This window comes from Mytilus californianus, unplaced genomic scaffold (genome assembly GCF_021869535.1).
Source record: "Mytilus californianus isolate M0D057914Y unplaced genomic scaffold, xbMytCali1.0.p SCAF_13, whole genome shotgun sequence".
Taxonomy (NCBI): Eukaryota; Metazoa; Mollusca; class Bivalvia; order Mytilida; family Mytilidae; genus Mytilus; species Mytilus californianus.
In genome coordinates, this window is record NW_026262615.1 from 24301468 (window position 1) to 24325070 (window position 23603).

Here is a 23603-nt window from a genome sequence, read left to right on the forward strand (position 1 = left end):
ATAAAAGACTCAAGACATTCATACAGTACCATCCAGAAACCTTTGCAAGGACAGAAATAATATCTAGACAATAATACAGTACCATCCAGAAACTATTACAAGGATAAAAGACTCAAGACAATCATACCGTACCATCCAGAAACCATTACAAGGATAAAAGACAATCTAGACAACAATACAGTACCATCCAGAAACTATTACAAAGATAAAAGACAATCTAGACAACAATACAGTACCATCTAGAAACCATTACAAGGATAAAAGACTCAAGACAATCATACCGTACCATCCAGACACCAACAAGGATAAAAGACTCAAGACAATCATACCGTACCATCCAGACACCAACAAGGATAAAAGACTATATAGACAATCATGCTGTGCCTTCCAGAAAACATTACTAGGATAGAGGGAATACATAGACAATATTACAGTACCTTCCAGAAACCATTACAAGGCTAGAGAGAATATCTAGACAATAATACAGTACCATCCAGAAACTATAATAAGGCTAGAGAGACAATCTACACAATAATACAGTACCATCCAGAAACTATAATAAGGATAGACATGATAGAGAGACAATCTACACAATAATACAGTACCATCCAGAAACTATAACAAGGATAGAGAGAATATCTACACAATAATACAGTACCATCCAGAAACCATTACAAGGATAGAGAGAATATCTACACAATAATACAGTACCATCCAGAAACTATAACAAGGCTAGAGAGAATGTCTAGACTATCATACAGTACCATCTAGAAACCATTACGAGGATAGAGAGAATGTCTAGACTATCATACAGTACCATCTAGAAACCATTACGAGGATAGAGAGAATATCTAGGGAACAATACAGTACCATACAGAAAACATTACCAGGATAGAGAGAATATCTATAGAGTAACCATCCAGAACTCATTCCAAAAATTAATTATGTCTCACCAAACGTCTGAATCCTTGCATTTTTATGAATATTTGTGTCAGAAAATTGGATCAGAGAAAGAAGTAACAGCAAGACGACTGACATTTTTATGTAGTGATTTACAGGTATCCAACAAATTATTTCTTAATATAAGTAGCGGAAGTAAGGGAGAAGGACTAGATCTTAAAGGTAGTGATATTGATATCATGACCATTTTTCCTTTCTTCAAAGCATTTGAATCTGATAAAGATATCAAGCCTGTTAAGGATTACTGTTTAATGTTAGTCATGAATATTGAGGACACACAGCCATGTTTTACACATCTACAATTATATTCTAATTATAACATTGTACCACATGAAATAAAACAAACTCTACTTAAACATAGAGGAATGAATTTACTTTCAAGCGACCTTTACAAATCACTTTTCTTATCATATTGTACAACATATTTACATCCTCACCATAGAATTCATGGTCCGTGCATTTCAGACAATAAAGATGTGATAGATTCTGCATTCTGCATTAAATGTGATCAGTGGCTATCTATAGCACAGCATGGCCTCCTCCTGAACTTATTTCCAAAATTACTTCATGTGGTGTCTTATTTGTTCCAATCGGCTACAAGGGATCTATAAATGAGCATCTTCAGTGGCGAATATCCTTTTCTATAGCAGAAAAAATACTTATTTATTCTTTCAGTCATACCCAGTTACTATGCTATGCTTTGCTCAAAATTTTATTGAAAGAAATAGTAGATAGAAACAAAGATTTAAAAGGTTTATTATGTTCATACTTTTTGAAGACCCTAATGTTTTGGGTTTCAGAGGAAACTGACACCTCAGTCTGGAGACCAGACAATATCATAACCTGTTTCATGGCCTGTTTGAAAAGGTTATTATACTGTATAGAATATTCCACATTGCTTCATTATTTTATTCCTGACAATAACTTGTTCTATTTAAAGTTTTTGAACAGTAAAAACAAGAACGCATTAATCAACATCCTTAAGAATGCATATCAAACAGGAGTTCAGATCTTCTCATCATCTCAGACTTTAAATGATTACACAAGATTTCCTAGTGAGATTACTAAATCAGTGTGTGAAACTACTACATTAATCAAAACAATAGTAAAGCACTTTTCCTATCCAACAGAGCAACCTAGTATCGGCAGAATCAACAAAACATTCACCACTTTCCTGCATCAATCATATCTTTGTAAGAGAGAATTATCTAGATACATCTTAACACTGTTAATTGCAAATACATATCAAAGAATACCTTCTGAACTACCACATGTAAATAACCCAAACAATAAACAACCATACAAAAAATACAAACTTGAGCTTAGTCAGTGGTTGGTTGGTTTACAATCAGATGCAGTATCAGGGTGGCTAAAATTAGCTTCCTTCTTTTATGTTCACAAAAAATATTCAACATCAACAGATATCATAAATTACACTTTGTCAAAATGTACATATGAATCAATATTGTCAAATCTCACATCATGCACATTGAAACTGAAGCTTATACCATTGTTGAAGACATATCCAAATCCACTTGTGTCATTTTCAATTTATCCATCAATCCTCCCAATGGAATTAAGAAGTGATTTCTTTGAATCTCTGATTATGGTTAACTACATACCATTTGCATATTTCCTCCGATTTCTGTGTTGTTACCATCTCCAGGACACTAAATCATGTCAATGGCACAGTGGTATATATCCGATGATAAGGACAATCTTGGCAATGGATAACAATTATAAAAATGGCTTATCAGAGAAAAGAGTGTGTATGCAAGATTTTATTTTACTTGGGATAGCCAATCAGATGTTTGGTTGTAGTAGATCAGCAAGACACTGGTTCAGAGTTGCAGCAAGCATGGATCTGTGTAAATATACAAGTGCTGCATCCAGACTGCAACAAACTTATGAAAAATCAAAGTGATTGTAAGCACAGTTGAAGGGTAAAGATTTCTTTAATTTATCAGTGGGAAGTAAAATTAAATATAGCATTGTATAAAGCATTGGTTGTAGTTGATTCAACTACAATTCTGGACATAGGAAGATAACTCCATTTTTTAAAGATGACTTTAACAATGACATCAATGATATTTTTAGAACAGATATAAGATTCCTGCACCTTGCAAAAGTTATGTAATTTTCTTGACAAGTATAACACTATTTTGTGACTTGAATATCTGAGCATATATTGCATTGATAAATTTCTGGAAATGTTCATGGATAGAATGTATAGAATGTTATGATCAATACACTATATTTTGTGTATCTGAAAGGTAGTGATAAACCTAATGGAAGATTTTGATTGCATTTCATGCAATCTTTTCCCAAAAACAGAGTTATTTTTAACACATGCTGTCATTTAGGACTTTATTTTTTAGGAAATAAGATCATATTGACATTGTCAAAGCAGCATTTCATGCTTTATAGTAAAATTCCTTGTACTCAAATAAGTAAAAATTCTGTTAACCATGTTAACTGGAATAAAAGTCATCACATGGATATTAAACTCTTCCATGTGTCTTCCCTGAAGTCACAATAACAAGTAATAAATAGCTTAAATTGCATATATTTTTTTTTAATCCACTGCAGAACCCTTACATGAGGTACATGCATTGGATATTAATAAACATGATAAATGTATGAATTTTTTAAAGAATTTACCATTCAATGTAATTCACCTTTAATCACATTTTTGAATGTTTTTATATATAATACTGTTCTTATTTTAATTATCATGGTCATTGTTGTTTAGTTTTAGAGTTAATAAATCATTTCACTTCACAACATTTTCACTTTGCCTAAAACTACTGAAATTATTGAACTATTGAATGAGTTAGTTACCGTACGGTGTGTGTTAAAGAGATGTTAAAGCGTAAAATATGCAAAGCAGACAATATATTAACACACTTAATCACCTAACTCAATGGACCCCAAGAGAATTCTAAATAAGGGTGTTTTCAAAAACTGGAAAATATATGTAAAAAGTAAAATAACAAAAATACTGAACTCCGACATGTCCAAGGACAATTCCAAACGGAAAGTCCCTTTAAGCAAATGGCAAAATCAAAAGTCCAAACACATCAAACGAATGGATAACAACTGTCATATTCCTGACTTGGTACAGGCATTTTCTCACCTGCTGTTTTTATACTTCAATTTAACCCTGCAATATCAATTTTGATGTATTTAGTTTGTTCTTGTGTCTTAGCTTTCTAATGGCATATAATGGTACCTTGGCAATGCAGTTATGTCAGCAGCCCTTCCATATAAAAATAAGGACATGTAGTATGATTGCCAATGAGACAACTCTACACCAGAAACAAAATGACGTAGAAGGTTAGAAATGATTTTGGATTTGATTTACCTTAAATTATGTTTTGGCTTCATCATACATGTATAAATTATATTTAGAATATTAAAGTATCTGAACATCTGATTTTGGTCTCATTTGCCATAGCTCAGTCCCAGTGGAACGAACCTTTGTCCGGATGAGCCTGACAGACACGTTCAATCAACACAAAGGCCGGGGACAGTGACGCATAGCCACCTGACCCTCCTGTTAGTGTATTCATAATGTCAAAACAATAAAACAAAGTCGAGGGGAACTAGTCAAATGCTAATAGTCCAGGATTATAGATTTATATTAAACTCATATTGTGAGGGGATTAGTGAGATCCTAATTACCTCTTTTGACCCCCCTTTTTGTGTGATTAATAATAATTATGTGAAGAATAATGGATACTTTACATGGAATTTAGTGGTCTGTACATTTTGCAGTTCATCTGATATAATTTATAAGTGAATACCTTTTATATCAACAATATAATTTTCATTCAAGAAGCATGTCATCAATGTTGATGTGTCCATATCCGTCATTGGTTTAGTTTTACTGTATATCATGTATTGCCAGTTTCCGGTGTCATTTTCATGAATCCCATCATCAAACTTTCACTGATTCTCAGCAATAACAGAGCAAATAAGCTCTAAGGAAGGCAAGACTAAGGTTTTTAATTTTCAGGATACCGTGGATGAACCAGTAAATAGGTTAGGTACCTATCACCCAAATCGTTCCTATCCTAAGGTCAAAATTGACACAACTTGTCTCGCTTGTACGAATAGTTTCCTCTTATGGTACACCATTTCTCATTGTAATTTCTCATAGTAATTAGAAAGTTTGTTTAGTCGAAAGATCGGGTTTCAGGGCTTGCCAGTTCTTGAAAACGCCCTGATTTAGATAGATATTCCCCTATAATTTGTGCAGTTTTTTCATATGTATCTCTCTTTGATGGTGAAAGTAGTGTTTGAATGTCTAGTGGAATGTTAAGTATTTCCAGTTGTCTTTTCAAGTCTTTTCTTTCCTGATTGTATCTTGGGCAGTATATTAAGTAATGTTCTGTCGTTTCTTCACCGCATTCACAATATATGGCTTGAGGGTTGACCTTTTTGATTTCTGTATTTGTTTAGCCTGTTGTAGCCTCTGCAAATAAAAAATTGGGAATTCAAGGATAAATATTAAAATTAAAAACTACAAATGTTCATCATCAGCATCATCTTCCAATAATGGTCAGGAGTCATAGACGATTGTAAATATTGACCAGGTGTAGGTCTGAGGGAGCTACTCTCCACACAGGTTTAAATATGTACAAATGAAAAGCTGGTATTTACAGTTAAAACTATCAACATCAAAAGGTGGTTTATGCGGTTGTCCTCAGGGCCGTCCAGAGTGGCTGAGTTGGTCACCATTGTTGGCAGCTGGTTCCAATTCTGGATAGTGCGTGGAAAGAAGGATTGTTTGTACACTTCTGTTTTGGTGTAGATCTGCCTCAGTCTGTTTGCACCTCTGTTTCGGTTGTCACTTTTGTTGATGATGCTGTCGGTTTCTGGTATGAAAATCATGCCATTGATGGCCTTGTACAAGATCAACAGGCGATTGTCTTTACGTCAAATGATTTAATTATAAAAGGCAACAATTGTTGGTCAGCATTGTTTCCGAATGTCTGATTGTAAATGATTTTTTTTATTTTTTGGCCTTGGAAGATAGTCAGCAAATTGTCAAAAAATATCAAGGATCTAAGAGCTTCAGCCTTCTATTGACATTTACAAATCTGGGCCCATTCTCCCAAAATCAAGTTCTCTCCCATTCTCATTCTCCTCTTTCCACATTCACACCCCACATGTTTGCACCCTTTTTAAAGGTTTTGTGTTGAATAAGTTTTAAATCGTGTTTTAGTCAGTGTATTGCTATATAAAGATAAACTATTTTTTTATTGTTTTAAAATAAAATAAAGTGGCATTCCAGTGATCTGGAAGGATTTTTTCTCTATGGGCCCAGGGCCCCCTAAAAATAAATTCAATGGGCCATTTTTAGAATTAATGGGCCATGTTGTCAAATGAGTGGGCCATTCGTTAACAATAAAAAAAAAAAAAAAAAAGTGTATATTTCACTGTACTTACAAGTATGATTCTAATTAATATCATGGAAATTGTTCCTGTGATTTTGTTATTTCAATTTCAATGAATATACAATAACTTCTTCCAAACCTTGCAATATTTACGATAACCTTTATTTACAATGTTAAAACTAGTACTGTTCCCTTGTTCATGTTCATGTTTTTTTTACATTAAATTTGGGTCTTCGTAGATACCATACTTATTCCAGACGTTCCGTTTTAGAGGATGTTTCTGGCATTTCCTCTGCACTTGTATTATTATTACTTCATCACGATGACAAGAATAACAGAAGAGAGCAACGTTATTTGATAAGACACAACAACAATTCGCTGAAGGCATGTTTAATGTCAAAACGAGCCAAAGACCAAAAAAATTGACAAGGACAGTTAAGCCCCTTTTATGGAGACAAATACTATGCTATTCATAAAAAGGCTTTTGGATTTTTCAATCGAAATAATAGCAAGCTTACTTAAAAGATTATAATTAGAGAAGAATTCTCAACTGTACTAGCCAATTTTCACAAATTTAAAGTTGTAATCAGTCATACCGCATGTTGCTATTATAACCATAGGAAAACACCCGAGACGAAATATATAGGTGCTCCTATCATTGGAGTTGTGTACTCACACATGGCGGCACGAAATACGATCGGAAATCCATTTGACGATATCTCAACGTTTCAAAACGAAGTGAAAAATATCATGCGCCACGTGGGCGCTTACATTTGTCACTCAATGCGCCATTTCTGGTTGATAAGCGCAACTGGCGCTAGGCGCACGTCCTTCCCGATCACTGGCATTCTAACATGTCTAAAACATAAACAGCTTTTCTTTTGTGAATTATTTGGAAGCAATTATTTTGTCAAAATGGATAATGAATATTGTCATGATGATCAAAGACGAAGTCATTTTTCTTTAAGACTTGTAAATGAAAGGCAGAAGATTCCAAACGACTATCAAACTCCTCACAAACTGTTGAAAATATTTATCTTTATTTTTTCCATTAAAAATTTTCATTGTTTTTACTCGTACAATGTACCTAGCTAACTACTTGTATTTTACTTTACACCAAACACATTACAGTAATCTTAAATATGTGATTTGTATGTCACAATTAACATGATTAATAATTAATCATTTAATCACAAAAAAAAAAAATTTATTTATGAAAATATAAATATTTGGATATAAACATGTACAAAATGTACAAATAAAAACATCTTCTAATGCAACTGGTATTTGTATAAAAATAGGGTGCAAACGGACCCAAGGGGGTGAACCAGTGGGATGCAAACATGTAGGGTGAGAATGTGTTTTGGGAGCGAACATACCTACAATGTAGTTCTACTTCTACATTGTACTTTAGCCATGATAGTGACCGCCTTCAACAAATTGAAGATAACGTCACAGGACAATAACCATGATAACTTTCAACTAGATATAGAATAATATTATACAAATTAAAAAATAGCGGAAAATAAAAGTTACAAATTAGCTGATGTGAATAGTTGACTTGGTAGACCAGCAGTGGGGTGAAAATGTAATTACTTCCCTTTTCTCACCAGCAAAAGTCCCCTATGTGTTCACACCAGTTGTTTTCATACTTAGAAGTTTTCCATTTTTACGAAGATGATGAAACACAAATTTTTAATTTATTAGTAAAGAATTTATTTTCATAAGAAACGTCTTGAAAGCATTGACTTTGTATATCTAACTATCTATCTTCATATTTCAAATTTTTGAATATTTATGAACGAGCAGATATAATTTGATAGAAAACCACTAGACTGGTTTGTATTCATCTCATTTGTAATGTAGGCCACTGTAGGTGTTCTAGCATATTTGAGACAGAGCTGGTATTGTGGTATCTGTTACATGTGTAGCAAGCAGCTCTTCAGTGGACCATCTCAATATGATTGATTTGATTTTTGTTGTGCATGTTGTGAGGGTCCCAGACACAAGAGCTGTACTCAAGCTTGGGTCATATGTTATTTCAAAGGAGTACATTGTCCAAATGGCTTTAAATGCAACATTAAATCAAAGTAGTTTCTTTTATTTCCAGCACTCATTACTGGAGTGATATCAGAAGAATAAATTTTTTTTGAAAAATTAATTTATAGGTTCATTAGATTGTTATTTAAAGTGTCTTACGAAATTTCATTAAAGTTTTATTCCATTATTGCATTGAAAATGCAGTATTCCTTTCCTAATCAATTATCAAATATTGTTTACTTTTGTAAACTTTTCATAGCTTGCCATTGAGAAAATTATACAAACCATGGATTGGATCCTAAGTGACTAGATATCACCAAAATCTGTTTTCTTACAATAATAACTACAGACAAATGCATGTCTCAGCGGACATGAGAAAAAGAGCTCAAAAGGGAAAAATGCACAATTGATCAATTTTAAGTTGCTTAAATTTATATACATTTTAATAACTTATACACAATGCTTAATACCACAAAACACAGATCAAGTTGGTGGCGTCACTATAACTGTTCTTGAATTATGCCCCTTCATTTTGCCCTTTATAAACATAAATATTGCTTAATTTTTCGTTTCCGTTCTCTGACTTCAGTTTGCCTCAACCAAATGTTATGAAACTTATACACAATGCTTATTTCCACATAATACAGATCAAGTTTGAAATTGGGTGGCGTCACTTTTAACGTTCTTGAGTTATGCCCCTTTATAAAGATAAAAATTGCTGAATTTTTCGTTTCAGTTCTCTTACTTAAGCATGTTAAGTTAACCGCAACCAAATGTTATGAGACTAATACACAATACTAACTTATTATTATACTAAGTTATTACCACAAAACTCAGATCAAGTACAAATTTGGGAAGCGTCACTTTTACTGTTCTTCAGTTATGTCCCTTTATAACTTTATATGATATCCAAGGAGGACATCATCTGTGTCCCATATGCATGGACACATTCCCCATTTATTTTTTATAATTTTAGTGATTACAAATCAGTTAAAGAATGGGATTAGCAGCATCCCGCCAAGAAGCATTCTGGGAAGCATGTGGGTTTGGACATATTCTGCGAGTTAAGAAATTTTTGGAAGCTGGAGACATTGATGTGAATTGGGTATCTTATACAGTAAGTTAAACTTACTAGCACTATTTAAAATAAAATTAATCTGATTAGAATACAGATCCTGAAAACGCCCCGATCTACTTTCTGTATCAAAGAACTTTTGGGATTCTCTGGTTCTGTCAGATTAATATATTCACACCTTCAAAAATTTGATTGGCTGATGTAAATTAATAATTACCAGAACAGAAAGTAAAACTGAGTGTTATCAGATCCTTGTAAGAAAAGCTTAAAGACAGGTACAATGTAGGATCTGCATTTTAATCAGATAGAAATAAAAATTCTTTGAAACATTTATTTAATGATATACTGTACATGTGGATACACTTATTTTTCGTAGATACCAATTTTCATGGATTGAGGAACACTTCTCCTGGATATTTAATCATGTACATGTAGGTTAGCCAAAGCCTGTATAAAATTCTTTGGAAAATGTGTACTGCATGGATCGTATAAATTGGGGGTTACCTATTACCATGTAATCCATGAAATTTGGTAACCAATGAATAATAATGAATACACACTAATTACTATTTTTTGGATTCAGTTTGAGAATTGATTTAAATTTGAATATCTTGTACAATGTTATATGTCAGTAGATAAGATGAGTTGTTAAGTGATGGTAGTGACTATAAGAAAACATATATATATAACATGTATAATGTCCCTGGATAAACCTGATATATTTTTTTTTTAAATACTTTTAGTCTTAACCATATCATATATAGATATAAGAAGATGTGGTATGAATGCCAATGAGACAACTATCCATCCAAGTCACAATTTATAAAAGTAAACCATTATAGGTCAAAGTACGGTCTTCAACAGGTAGCCTTGGCTCACACCGAACAGCAAGCTATAAAGGGCTCCAAAAAATGACAAGTGTAAAACCATTCAAACGGGAAAACCAACGGTCTAATCTATATAAAAAATGAGAAACGAGAAACATTTATGAACGACATCAACAAACATGCATATTAACCAATCTTATTAAAATACAGATCCCGTGTTTAAGCTTTGCTTACAAGGATCTGAAAACGCTCTTTTCTACTCTCTATTTTAAAGAACTTTCAGGATCCTATGGTTTTGTTGGATTAATACACACCTTAAAAAATGCTGTAGAATGATCTAACAGCACTCAATTTTATTTTCTGTTCTAGTAATGTTACATCAGCAAATGAAATTTCAGCCTTCAAATTTTTGAAAGTCTATCATTTGGACAAAATCAGAGGATCTTGGAAGGTGTTAAAACTGAAATAAGAATGGATTGTTGTCAGATCGTTGTAAGCAAAGGGTGGACACAGAATCTGTTTTTAAATGAGACGGTTGGTAAAATGAACTTCTGATGTAGAGAGGCTGGCAACGTCAATTTACCTCCGCAATCTTGTTTTCTCAGTGAAAAAATTACATCAACTTTGAATAGACTATTAACTACTTATCCATCATTTCGCCTAAAAATAAGAATACAAAACTATCTTGTGTAAAACATATATATATCCCCAAAAAAAACTTTATTTTAAAGCATGTTTGATTGTATTAAATGGAAATAATAACCTTACTAGCCCTATTGTTGACGTTTTTCATATGAGCAGCACCGGAAAATCTCAGAAAGGGTTGTTTCAACTTAAAATAATTGTATTTTCCTGACTGATGAACAATGCCTATTTGATATTTTTCAGCATGACTGTTGCCCTATACATGTAGCTTCTCAGGGTAAAACAGAAATAGTACGACTTCTGATAGAGGCTAAATGTAATGTTAATGTACAGGATATTGTGAGTATGAATAAAGTACTGGCAAATGACTGGTATGATTGATTGATTGTTGTTGGCTTAACATCTATTGGCAAATATTTCAGGCATCTTCAGGAGGAGTTACTGGTGTGATTGATTGATTGTTGTTTACTTAATGTCCAGTGGCAAATATTTCATGCAAAATCAGGACAAGTTACTGGTATGACATGATACTGCTAATTTTTATCTTTCAGATAATTGAAGTTTTTGCAAACGCTTGTGAGCTTGAGGGCTGTCATTATAAAAGATTTTTTTACACAATAGAATTGTCATATAGATCATGTAGATCTATGTTTGTTAATCATGTAAATATAAAAATGAGGAGATGTGGCATGATTGTCAATGAGACACCTATCCACCATAGTCCATATCTTGTGGATGTAATGAAGTATAGGTTATGGTATGATCTTCAGCAATGAGAAAAACCTGAACTGTATTGTTAGCTATTAAAGGCTCAGACATAACAAAAAGTGAAACGATTCAAACAAGAAAACCAGAACCCTTTATTCACTGTAAGAATATCCCCAGCAAGAAGAAACTTTCTGCACAGTAACAAAATAATATCAGATTAAATAAAAGTTATCATACGTCTTATTGTGATAGGTGTAACATCTGTCTTTTCTTTACTGATTGCCCTGTGATAATTCTGTTCTATATACATATACTGTGGATTCATTTTTATACGCCCGTTTACGGGATGTATTATGGTATACCGTTGACCGTCTGTCTGTCTGTCCGTCCTTCCGTCTGTAGTCAACATGTCGGACATTAACTCAAAAAAGCTTTAACCAATATGCATGAAACTTTGGTGAATTGTTTATATCTATTAAAGTGAGCTCCCTTTTGTTTTTTATAAATTTCAGATTTACTGTTTCTGAGTTTTGGGGTTTTATTCATTAAAAAAGGGGGGATTTTCCAGTTTTCCGACAATAACTCAAGAATGCTTTCACCAACTTGCAAGAAATTTTGGTGAATTGTTTATATCTATTGACATGAGCTCCCTTTCGATTTTTTAAAATTTTAGAATTTACGTTTCCGAGGTTTTATTCATAAAAAAAGGGTGATTTTCCAGTTTTCGGACAATAACTATAAAAAGCTGTCAGCAGTTCTCATGAAACTTTGGTGAATTATTTATAGCTATTGATTTTTCTCCCTATTGATTTTCATAAATTTCAAATATGACATTGAGAAGAAATTGAACTTTATTTGTTTATAGTCTGTTGACAACAGATTTACTAGGTATTGCGCAACAGCACAGTGTATTGCACAACAGCAAGAAATCTTTAATTGAATATGAATTCAATTCATATAACCAATTTCAAGTTCTTTGACTACATTTATTCAGAGACCTATAATATGTCAAATATTTAATTACAATCCAAATTCAGACCTGTATCAAGCTTGAATATTGTGTCCATTTTTGCCCAAACTGTTCAGGGTTGGACCTCTGCGGGCGTATCCAGCTGCGCTCAGCGAAGCAGTTTATTACTCGTGGGATACCGCTTCGTGAATTCCATTGGTGTATATGTGAAACAGATTTTTTCAATAATCTGATTGAAATACATACATAGAATTGAGAATGGAAATGGGGAATGTGTCAAAGAGACAACAACCAAACCAAAGGGCAGAAAATAGCCGAAGGCCACCAATGGGTCTTTAACACAGTGAGAAAATCCCACACCGGGAGGTGGGCTTCAGCTGGCCCCTAAACAAAATGTGTACTAGTTCAGCGAAAATGGTCGTCACACTAAACTCCAAAACATATAAATGAACTAAAATTTAAAAAACATACAAGACTCACAAAGGCCAGAGACTCCTGACTTGAGACAGGTGCAAAAATGCATAGGGTTAAACATGTTTTGTGAGATCTCAACCCTCCCCCTATACCTCTAGCCAATGTAGAATAAACAAACACACAGCAATACGCACAGTAAAACTCAGTTTAAAAGAAGTCTTGAGTCCAATGTCAGAATAAGTAACAAATTAACAAATTAGGTACATGTACAGATCCTGCTTTCACACTTTGCATACAAGGATCTGACAAAAATGTTAAACAATTATAAAGAAAAAACACAAATCAATATTTTATTTTTTCAATAAACAATAAGCAAAAACAGATACAATAGACAACAACACCCAATTAATTACAGGATTTAAAGCATTCTCTTGAAAGGTGGTATAAAGGCAGTTTACCAGTTTTGTCTTATATTATATATATATGATAAGTCAAAATGTTCATTTTTTTTTAATTTTGCTGCTGTCTCATTGAATTAATGATACTCAACTCTCATTTTATTTTTATTTTTCTGATATACATGTACATTGCATATTATATGATATACAAGTTGCTTGATCTCTTAAATATGTTAAAGGATATTGTTGTTTTCTCATTTTCAGAGAGGAAATACACCACTCCATCATGCAGCTATGAAGGGTCATGGGGATATTATAAAGATATTGGTGGAGGCTGGAGCTGAGGTCAATGTACAAGATAAGGTATCAGCATTTTAGTCAGCTCTTTTCAACTTAAGGGGGATACAGAACACCAAAAGAAATTAACTCTTTAAAAATCAACTAAATGTTTTAATCACATACTAATCATGCTAATAGGAATCAAACTTCTCAATGATCAAAATTAGTGTTTGTCAAACTGCTATATATCTAATGAAATTAATCCTTTAAATTGTATGGTTCAAATTTTTTTAATTTTTTGAATTTTTGTCAACATGTCGAAGTAAATGTTTTGTAAAAAATATATACTTGGGAGTCAAAAGTCAGTAATATGAAAATAGTCTATAATCTCTGTTGTTGTATTTTACAGAATGATTGGACAGCATTACACTGTGCTTGTTATTGGAATCATAGTAAGGCTGTTAGAGTTCTACTGAATCTTGGTGCAGATATTTCCTTACAGAATAAAGTATGTACAAATCAAATGTCAGACTACATTTAGCTGTAAATAATTACACTATTTTGTAAATGATATTAGGGAACGACCATTTAACTTCAAGGGGGAGGGGGGGGTTATGTTTTTTTCTACAAAAAAAATCTGATCCCCAATTTGATGAAAAAAAATATTCTGGTCAAGCAGATGACAAAAAAAAGATATTCTGAGTCCAGATTTTCCCCATACCTTATAATGTTAAATTTTGATAAAAATAATTTTATTGATAGCTTTGAAAAACTAAATAAAATTTATTGTGATGTGCGTATTAAAAAATTTCTGACTGAGACAAAAAACCATAACCCCCTTGAAGTTAAATGGTTACTCCTTTATAGAATATTCATTAGTTGAAGGATTTGGAGATAACAAAAGACTTAAATAAGCCATTCATTTTTTCTGTTGAATAGGTCACATTTTTTACATGTTGCATCATTAAATTTTATTTCAAATGATTTTTTGGAAGTTTTCTAAATTTTTGTATTAGGTGTTTTTGCTTATTTTAGCTTAATGAATATTTTTAGCATTTGTTATGATACCAAATAAATAGAAAGAATATATTAGAACTATAATTTTTCATAAGACTTGCTTAGAAATATAGTACTTCCTGTAAAAACAACTCATGCAATATTGGTTTGCAAAAGAATTTGTAAACAACTATAGGTCACTGACAGCCTTCAAGAACAAGCAAAGTCCATACCCCATAGAAAGCTATAAAAGGCCTCAAAATGACAAATGTAAAACAATTCAAATGTGAAATTTAACGTTATTTATGAACAATCAGTAAACAAATCTATATATAGGATTTTATACAAGTTTCAGAAATGGCTTTTTAACCTATATGTTAAAAAAATTATGAAAAAAAAAGTAGGGGTTAGAGGGAAAACTTTTTAATGGCTCTTCATTTATCAACCATAGGATTCTGAATATCTGACAAAAAGTCAAAAACAAGATCAGCGAGCATCCTTAATTGAATAAGCAAATATACTTCTCCCTTCATAAATAAGTTGTCTCCCTTCATAAATAAGTTTTTCCTGCTTAGTGCTCTGATTGCATCAGATATATATATATAGATATGTGTATTTTTTTTTTGTCACAATCTGGTTTAATTTGTTTATATGACAATAAAGATTATTATTATGTTATTAATTTATGTATTTAATGGGAGATAACTTTACTTTATTTATGATATAACTTTTTTTTAACTTTTTGATTTTTTCACAGAAACTAATAAATAGGTCAACATATTTTGTCTGAGCCATCTGGGTCTGGGTCCAGAGGTTGCACATTTTGCATTTCTTTTTCTTTTTAAAATAAAATAATTTGTTCCACAAAGTTTTTTTTTAAACTGCATGATGCATCAGTCAATATCAAAACATGTTTATATCACAAGGGAGATAACTCAAAGTGCACACATATCTGAATTTGTTTTTTATAACACCTCCACCATTTTCTGAAATGTTAAGCTTTTTTTAGTAAGGTTAAGAACAACTGTTACAGTGTAAAAACAGATGAAGTAGATTGAAAGCATCAAGTGAAATGAGAAAAATGTGGTGATACTCCATAGAGTTGATTTCCAAGAAAAAATTAGCAAAAAAATATATTTCTGTCATAATGATGTTGAAGAACATTTTGGCCTCACCTTTAGCATTTGATGAAATCCTTTCACATCAATATTTGTTTCATGTTTCAATCATTTTTCATAACAAAATTTATTTTTGAAAGTGTCGACCTAAATGTATTCCAGAAGCATGGAGATCAGGGTGTATTGTCATAAGACTTTACTCAGTTCTTGGAGTACACAATTTGTCCTCGAAACAACTAATCCTGTATTTTGATTGGTCTGATCATACTCCAAATTTTTATGACTGCATGGCCAGGTCTTTAATGTAATAGAGTTATTGTTCTTTCAGAATACCACTTGTAATAAACGGAAGGCCTATTTTATGCATTTTAGGATAAAAGAACAGCCCTTCTTGAAACAGCAAGGTCACAGGAAAAGGATGACGAGTCATTAGGGGAGATAACTCACATGCTAATCTCAGCAGGAAGTGATCTAAATTGTAAAGGTTGTAGCGATCTTGGAGATTTAGAGGTGAATAAATTAAACATTGGTAATCTTGAACTTAATCATTAAATTTTTGCATAATATTCTTTAATACAGACATATCAAGGATTCTTTGATTTAGATAATATTGCCCTAAACAAAATTTGGCAATTGGAATGAGACTCAAGTTTTTGACAGTTCGATCTTGATTGTAAGGAAAATTAAAAAAATTCTCTGGCCAATGCATTCTTTAACAAATATCCTCGATCTGTACCTAAGATAATAACTAATCTATTGTGTAGTTTAGAAAGATAACGGAGGACTTGAAGAAGGAAAGTGGTCATAACATCTTGTGAATGGTTTATACACTACAACAATGTTAAATATGTTGTCTCTTTTCTACAAAGAAGTTACTTTAAAGAAAAATGAAATGCAGCCGGGCAATAGCCTAAAGTTAGTAGGGGGCCACTATGCTATCTGCACATTTTTCAATTACGTTCTTTTTTATTTCCATCATTCATGGTTTTTCTGTGGCTTCCTCTCTGTTTACCCATTATTTCTGTCTCTAATGTATTGAATGTTTATTTTACAGGCAGATTTTACAGGATTAATGTATGCAGCTTACCATAACCATCCTGATGTTGCTAGTGCACTCATTGAAGGAGGCTGTGAGATTAATGCATATGGATCTGTAAGTTTAATCTCATGAATATTCATCGCATTGCATCATGAATATTTATCTTCGTTGTTACCAATTTTCATGGAATGTCCTGATGTTGCTAGTGCACTCATTGAAGGAGGCTGTGAGATTAATGCATATGGATCTGTAAGTTTAATCTCATGAATATTCATTGCATTGCATCATGAATATTTATCTTCGTTGGTACCAATTTTCATGGAATGAGGAAATATTTCATGGATTCTTTATTTTGTGGTTTATAACAGATTTTGCTTACAAATCTGTAGGACACTGGTACATGTGGTAATAAGTTGAACACTAAAATTTGTGGTTGACTTATATCAACCATATTTCCCGAAATCAGATTTGCCATTTAAAATGATTTAAGAGGGTAGGAAGGGACTCCAATATCCCTCTTCAACAAACTTTCTTTCGTTGAGTAGTTTACGCATACGTCAAATTAAAATGCAACCATAAATGACCCATGTCCACAAAAAAAACTCCAGTCCTTAAAGTACACCACTTAAACAAGTAAAAAAAATCAAACTTAGATCTTCTTTTAAATGAATACATAAAAATGTTAGAAAACAGTGCTTAAAAAATTGCCACAGAGTCATCAAAAAATGAGCGTCCACAAAAAATTTGTTTACTGTAAGGGGTGTCAATGTTATATTTGTTTTAGTGTAAATTTGTATGGTTTTTATGCAAATTATGTACCTAGATATTTATTTAGCCAATAAATTATAAGTTGTGACTTTGTTAAAGTAAATATCCAGAGAAAGTGAAATATCTAAATAAGAATGCAGTGAATACTCTAAAATATTTTCAAAAAACAATTTACTGTTAAAGATAAGAACCAAAGGCCTAAAGTTATGGCTGTAAAGTAAAGTATAATCTATTGTATACAGCACTGTAAACATTCACATTTCAGTTTGATAAAAATTAATGTGCTAATTTCTTTTAAATCTTATTAAAGTTCCTGCCCAAAAAGCAATATAATTTTTCCTACACCAGAAAAGTACAGAAAAATACAGAAAAGCTAGAACAATTATCTCCCTTTGATCAGGTACTTACTCTGCATTATTTTTTACATTTCATTTTTTGAAATTTTATATTGACAGAATTTATGGACCGCCCTCCACTGGGCAGCAGACCGGGGTCACAAAGAAATGGTGTATCTTCTACTAGGGTCAGGGGCTGACCCTACAAAAAGAGGACAGGTGTGTATTACCATGAGGGGTTAACATGATATTTTGAGTAAAGATTGCATGAAATTCAGTCCAAACCCTTATCATCCTGGTTTTATTTCTATATCTTCAAGTTTATATAAATACCTTTGATGCTTAAAACAACATAATGGAGTGAGATAAACATTCTTTACGTTTCTACCCAGCAAATGTCATGTAATTTATTAATTACAAATTATACTCAGATATATTCAAGTCAAGACTTTCGATCTAAAAAACAGAGACATGTCAAATAGGATCAGAACTCAGCAAATACAAAAAAAAAATCAATATAGGCAGAGTTATTCTGTATTTTAAGAGTTTGATTTTTTTGTATTACACAGACAGTTTTTATCACAGTTAGTCCAATTACAGAGTAGTTAATAAATAAACTCTTATATAATACACCATGCAGATGCATTTCAGAGGATTTGAAAATTTGTCGTATAAGCATTAACACATCTCATTTCCATGAAGAATATTTGGCCACGCCCCCTCAGTCATGGTCTATCGACTTTGAAACTTTTGCTTAGTTTACATGTATTAGTTTGTATATATAAATAACTATTAATTCAAATGCAGACTGCTGTTACTGCTGATATTTAAAGTTGAAAATAGCCAAAAGTTTGGAAAAAAGGTGAAATATTGAAGAATTTGAAAAATGGATTTATCAATTTTCTTAGAATCTTCTTTCTCTTTTTTACACTCATTTCAATTCAGTTTTTCGATTTTGTTACAGAGAAATGAATTAGCAGCTGATAGAGCAGAAAGTCCTGAACTGAAGGAGATGTTACATAATGCTGTTAATATGTTTAATGAATTAGCTACATTGAACTCTGGTCCTAAAGTAAGTATTTGTAGTAAACTAACAGTTAAATTTTTTGGGAAGTATGCTTGCTCATTGAAAATGTAAGTAATATTTCCAAACAAATGGATTACCATATATCTGCAGAGTAAAATCTGAAATGTCAATAGAAGTATATCTAGTCATGGGGAAAAAGATATTTACTCTTTTAAAATAGTGGAGAATATTTACAGGAAGCAATTTGAATGGATGAATGAACAAAGGAATGAATGAAATAAAAAACAAATGAATGATCGGACAAACAAACGAATGAATGAATCATGTAGATCAATTTATATCAGTTCTTCATTGGTCAAGATTCAATTTCCTATTGTAACATGACTAAAAAATGTTGTCACATAGAAAGAACACATTTTTTTGTTGATCATTGAAAAAGACATTTGAAGTTTGTTTTCATATCGTCTAAAAATCATTAAAGAAACAGATTCCACACCTGTATCTGGTACAATAAGATAGTTCTTCAAATGAGGCACATCTTTAGTAAAAATAATTGTATATCAAATATTCCAGGACCTCCATAATTCGATTTCAGTGTATCCTTAAATGCTTCAGGGCCTCCATAACTTGATTTCAGGATATCCTGAAATAATTGTGGACCTCTATAAATAGCTATAAAGTTAAGGATATCCTGAAATTCAAGTGGGAAGGTACTGAAATACGTAAGTTTGACTGATTATTTATGGAGGTCCTGATGAAATGTTTTGTGTTATAAAAACTTTTAACCTACATAATGCTATTTATTAATCATTACCAGTATATGAATTAATTTTTTGTATTTCCAGGCAAAAAGTACTAGTGAACAAAAGCCAAAAATAGAGACAGAATCAAATTATCCCGAAGAATCACCTGTAAATAAAACCATTTTAAGCTCAGAAACTCTGAAGCAAAGTGACTCAGATGTAATGGACAATGAAGATAGCATACAGAGTCAAGATCATGAAAGTGATATCTGTGATCAAGTAACGAATCGAAAAATAGACTCTCAAGAAACTACTTCAAGTGAAACAGAAAGTTCACAGTCCCTTGAAACAAACACTATGTTGACTGAGGAATCAAGTAACCATGATTTTGCTCAAAAGACAGAAGAAAGTGATCTTAAGGAAAAAGATATTTCAGAGGACAAAACAGGACAAACAGAAGTATTATCTGCATAATAAACTGCAAGCGATAAAAATGTATTAAATGGTTGTAGAATTTATGTGATAGACTGTCTTCTAAATAATTCCTGTAAATTCAGAAATTATTGTATGTATTTATTATTGCGGTTTTTAAAGAATGGACAAAATTCAATATTAATTATTGCGATTTCAGGAAAATCTGCATACAGATATATGTATCAGATATCAGAATAGGAGTTATTAATAATGCGATACTCACCTAGTCTCATTATTCAAATTAATAAAAATCTCGTAATAATTTTTGAATTTACAGTATCTTTATTGAATCAGAAGGAAAAATTTCACTAAAAACATTTATGCTGTGTTCCTCTCTAGATCTGCTTTTCTTAATTTTCACTTCATTTTCTAAACACTCATGCACATGCAGCTATTTTTCATTTTAAGTCCAGTCCTTCACCCAAATGTGACTGGTCAGTAGAATGGTAACTCATAAGATGCAATGTTATGTTTGTATGTGAAACATTTAAACAATAATGTAGTTGAGCAACTTGTTTCTTGATGTTAATTTTTACAGTTGAATTTTACATTTTTCTTGCTATAGAATACTTATAACTTCTATAACACAAAGTGCGTCTATTTTAGCTACCTGTGCCTTTTGATATAACATTCATGTTATGATGATATTTATTTATCTGTATCTAATTATACTTGCCATATTTATATGCTTCCTTGACATCATAAAATGTTTTTTAAGGATGTAATCATTAGAATAAACACAATTCATGCACAATAAGCAGTGCCATTGTCAGTGCCCCCCCCCCCCCCCCCCCCTCCCCCTTCCACACACACACTTTAACTCCCTATCCCTTTCAAAGATAGACTGCGTTCTAAATAATTAATTGCAGAAAGAATAGTTTCTTAGTAGTATAATTTTATAAATTTCAAGAAGTAATTATTTACGCCCTTTATCCCTCTACCCCTCTTCCATGCAACAAATATTTGAGTACTATATTGTTTTGTTAGTGTAATTCAAGTAGCTTTATTTCCAATCCTGTTATTAAATGTGGACTCTTAACTGCTGCAGTTTTGTGTTACAATTATCTGTAGTGTATATGTTACTGTTTATAGTTTTATACATGTACTTGAAATTATTGTATTTCAATATTTTATAAAAGAGAAATGATAACTGTGGATTCATTTAATGTTGATTGAAGAAAAATTGCATTTTCATGGATATTTGATTTTGTAGTTTTGCAAAAGTCTGCAAGCAGGCCTTTATATAAAAAAAATTCTTGGTTAAATATTTACATTTAGTGTTCACCTTACCTATACATGTGAAATCCATGAAAATAGGTATCCCATCAATAACAATGAATCCACAGTATCTGAAGTTCAAAAATTTCCACTATTACAGCAATAGGCAGGTACTCTAAAAATCACAGTTGTCTTCCCTGTTGGTGTTCTCCTAGGAGAATTTTCAGGGTAACCCTGATCCTATAAAAAATGAACTTCTCCAATCTATATCTTAATGTGACAACTTTTAGCAATAAAATTTTATCTAAAAAATAATTCTCTTGATCCATGGTGCTATTAGAAATTTCTGTGATGTCTCAAGAAAGGTCACTATCATTTTACTTATGAAAAGTATTTGGCTATACTATTATTATTCCTATTTGGAAATTTTATGTCTCAGAATGTATTGTGTATGTTGAAATGTCAAAGTATCCCCTTATGACATTTTATACTTTAATGTATGTTGAGTGTGCAATTAAGTAAATAAGATTTAGAAATTTGTGCAATGTTTTATATTATTATGATAATTTGAGATGATAAGTATCGTTATTAATTAGTATTCACATTTTTATATTGCTTTATTTATATTGGGCATTTCCTAAAATTGCATTATTTACCCGGTAATGTCAATTTATTTTATTATTTATCATCAGTGTAAAAAAAATATGCTAGAGATAATTTTTTAATTAACAGTAAACTGACCATGTAACGATTTGTTTTTATATAAACACTACAGCATAGAAGTATTTTATCATTGGCCAAGTGGTCAAAGTAGCTATCTACAATTATCTCTAGCCTGTCAACACTGAGGTTTTGAGCTTGTAGCAGGTACATGCGACTCCAATTTTATTTGACAAGGACTGCCAGTTTTTCTGCAGAAAGTCTGTGGTTCTCACCAGGTACTGTTGCTTCCTCCAACATTAAAAAGTGGCCACCACGATGTAGCAAAGAGTGCCAAAAGTGATGTTAAAGACCAGCAATTAATCAATTAATTATTTGCACATTTCGATGATGGGAGTGGACACAAGAGTGGTAAAATGTAAAGATGGTCTCCTGTGGCAACTGTTTCTTTCATTATAACATTGAACTTACAAAATATTTTGTAAAAGCAGTTTAGTTTTTGTTTTTAATATTTTTACAATTTTAAGTGTGAGATAAAATTTGAGTGGACAAGAGTGTACTGTCAAAGGTGGGAAGATGTAAATGAAAAAATCCACGTCAGCTGTAGTAAAAATATGTGTATATTATTGTAGATTCATTAACTTTTGTGGGTTCCAATTTTTCATAGAATGAGATAAAATTGTATTTTTATAGATGCATGTACTTTCATTTTGTGCTTGTAACAAATCCTGCATGCATTCCTAAAGAAGATTTTTATATTTGTGCTCCACCTATACCCAATGAATCCATGCCAATAAGTACTTGGTCGATAATTTGGGACTTGCAACATGAATTATACCTATAAGTGTATATTGACAAAAATGCATTTGTAAGGAGGGATGGAACCTGATTCAAATTGGATTATCTCCCTTTCGCCAAAATAAATCTCATTTAAAAAATTATTTGAACAATATTAACACATTTTATTCTGCAGCTATAATACTTCATGTTATCTTTATCTATCAAATATTGTAACAAAAAGATATTCCATGCAATGTTGATTTCATGTCATGTTACTTTTCTTCACTATTTTGGGCTCTTTTAGGGATGCAATGTAAGTTTTTATTTTTGCATTTACATTTTCATAGTCCTTTTTAATCTACAGTTTAAAAATGATATAAGGTCAAAGTCAGAAAAATATCAACCTTTTTGAATTGGGCACAAAACTGTTGAAGAGGTCGCACTTCCCTAGTTTCTAAGCCTCATACCAAAAAGTTGATAGTTTTCTGAATTTGACTTAATTTTGAATACTGTATTGTAAATTCAGAAATTATTGCGAGTTTTTTTTTATTGCAAAAAATGCGACTGGGTGAGAATCGCAATAATAAGAACTCCCATTCTGACATTTGATGCATATATCTGTATGCAGATTTTCCTGAATTCGCAATAATAAATCTCGCATTTTTGTCCTTTCTTCAAAAATCACAATAATAAATGTACGCAATAATATCTGAATTTACAGTATATA

At 31.9% G+C, this 23603-nt stretch overlaps 2 protein-coding genes across 8 annotated transcripts in view; one reads left to right on the forward strand and one right to left on the reverse strand.

Annotated features, from left to right (window-relative positions):
* Positions 1 to 4845, reverse strand: part of LOC127723398 (transmembrane protein 241-like) — a 62913-nt gene extending 58068 nt beyond the window's left edge. For 3 of the 5 annotated variants that reach the window (XM_052230008.1, XM_052230009.1, XM_052230010.1), the window contains exon 1: positions 4767 to 4845. The gene's annotated coding sequence lies outside the window, so the exon portion shown is untranslated. Of the gene's footprint in view, positions 1 to 1397; positions 1420 to 4766 lie in introns of those variants that run through there. The other 2 variants (XM_052230004.1, XM_052230005.1) reach the window with 2 other exon arrangements.
* LOC127723396 (ankyrin repeat, SAM and basic leucine zipper domain-containing protein 1-like) lies at positions 579 to 21257 on the forward strand. Of its 3 annotated transcripts, none has more exons than XM_052230003.1 (10): positions 579 to 1058; positions 9379 to 9519; positions 11193 to 11288; positions 13704 to 13802; positions 14128 to 14226; positions 16205 to 16342; positions 16887 to 16985; positions 18095 to 18193; positions 18939 to 19046; positions 19847 to 21257. In XM_052230003.1, exons 2-10 carry the CDS (start codon positions 9400 to 9402, stop codon positions 20216 to 20218), a joined length of 1230 nt encoding a protein of 409 aa, XP_052085963.1. In that variant the 5' UTR covers positions 579 to 1058; positions 9379 to 9399; the 3' UTR covers positions 20219 to 21257. The 3 variants fall into 3 exon arrangements, with proteins under 3 accessions (XP_052085963.1, XP_052085962.1, XP_052085961.1); XM_052230002.1 differs by lacking the exon at positions 579 to 1058 and adding an exon at positions 4861 to 5009; XM_052230001.1 differs by lacking the exon at positions 579 to 1058 and adding an exon at positions 4877 to 5004.
* Positions 21258 to 23603: the final 2346 nt, after the last annotated feature.

What these genes read in the sequence shown, in the direction of transcription:
- LOC127723396 (XM_052230003.1), top strand. Translation starts at nt 9,400, where the DNA reads ATGGGATTAGCAGCATCCCGCCAAGAAGCATTCTGGGAAGCATGTGGG. An exon ending in ATGTTAATGTACAGGATATT is followed by an intron (nt 11,289 to 13,703) that starts GTGAGTATGAAT and finishes TCTCATTTTCAG; the next exon opens with AGAGGAAATACACCACTCCA. An exon ending in AGGTCAATGTACAAGATAAG is followed by an intron (nt 13,803 to 14,127) that starts GTATCAGCATTT and finishes TGTATTTTACAG; the next exon opens with AATGATTGGACAGCATTACA.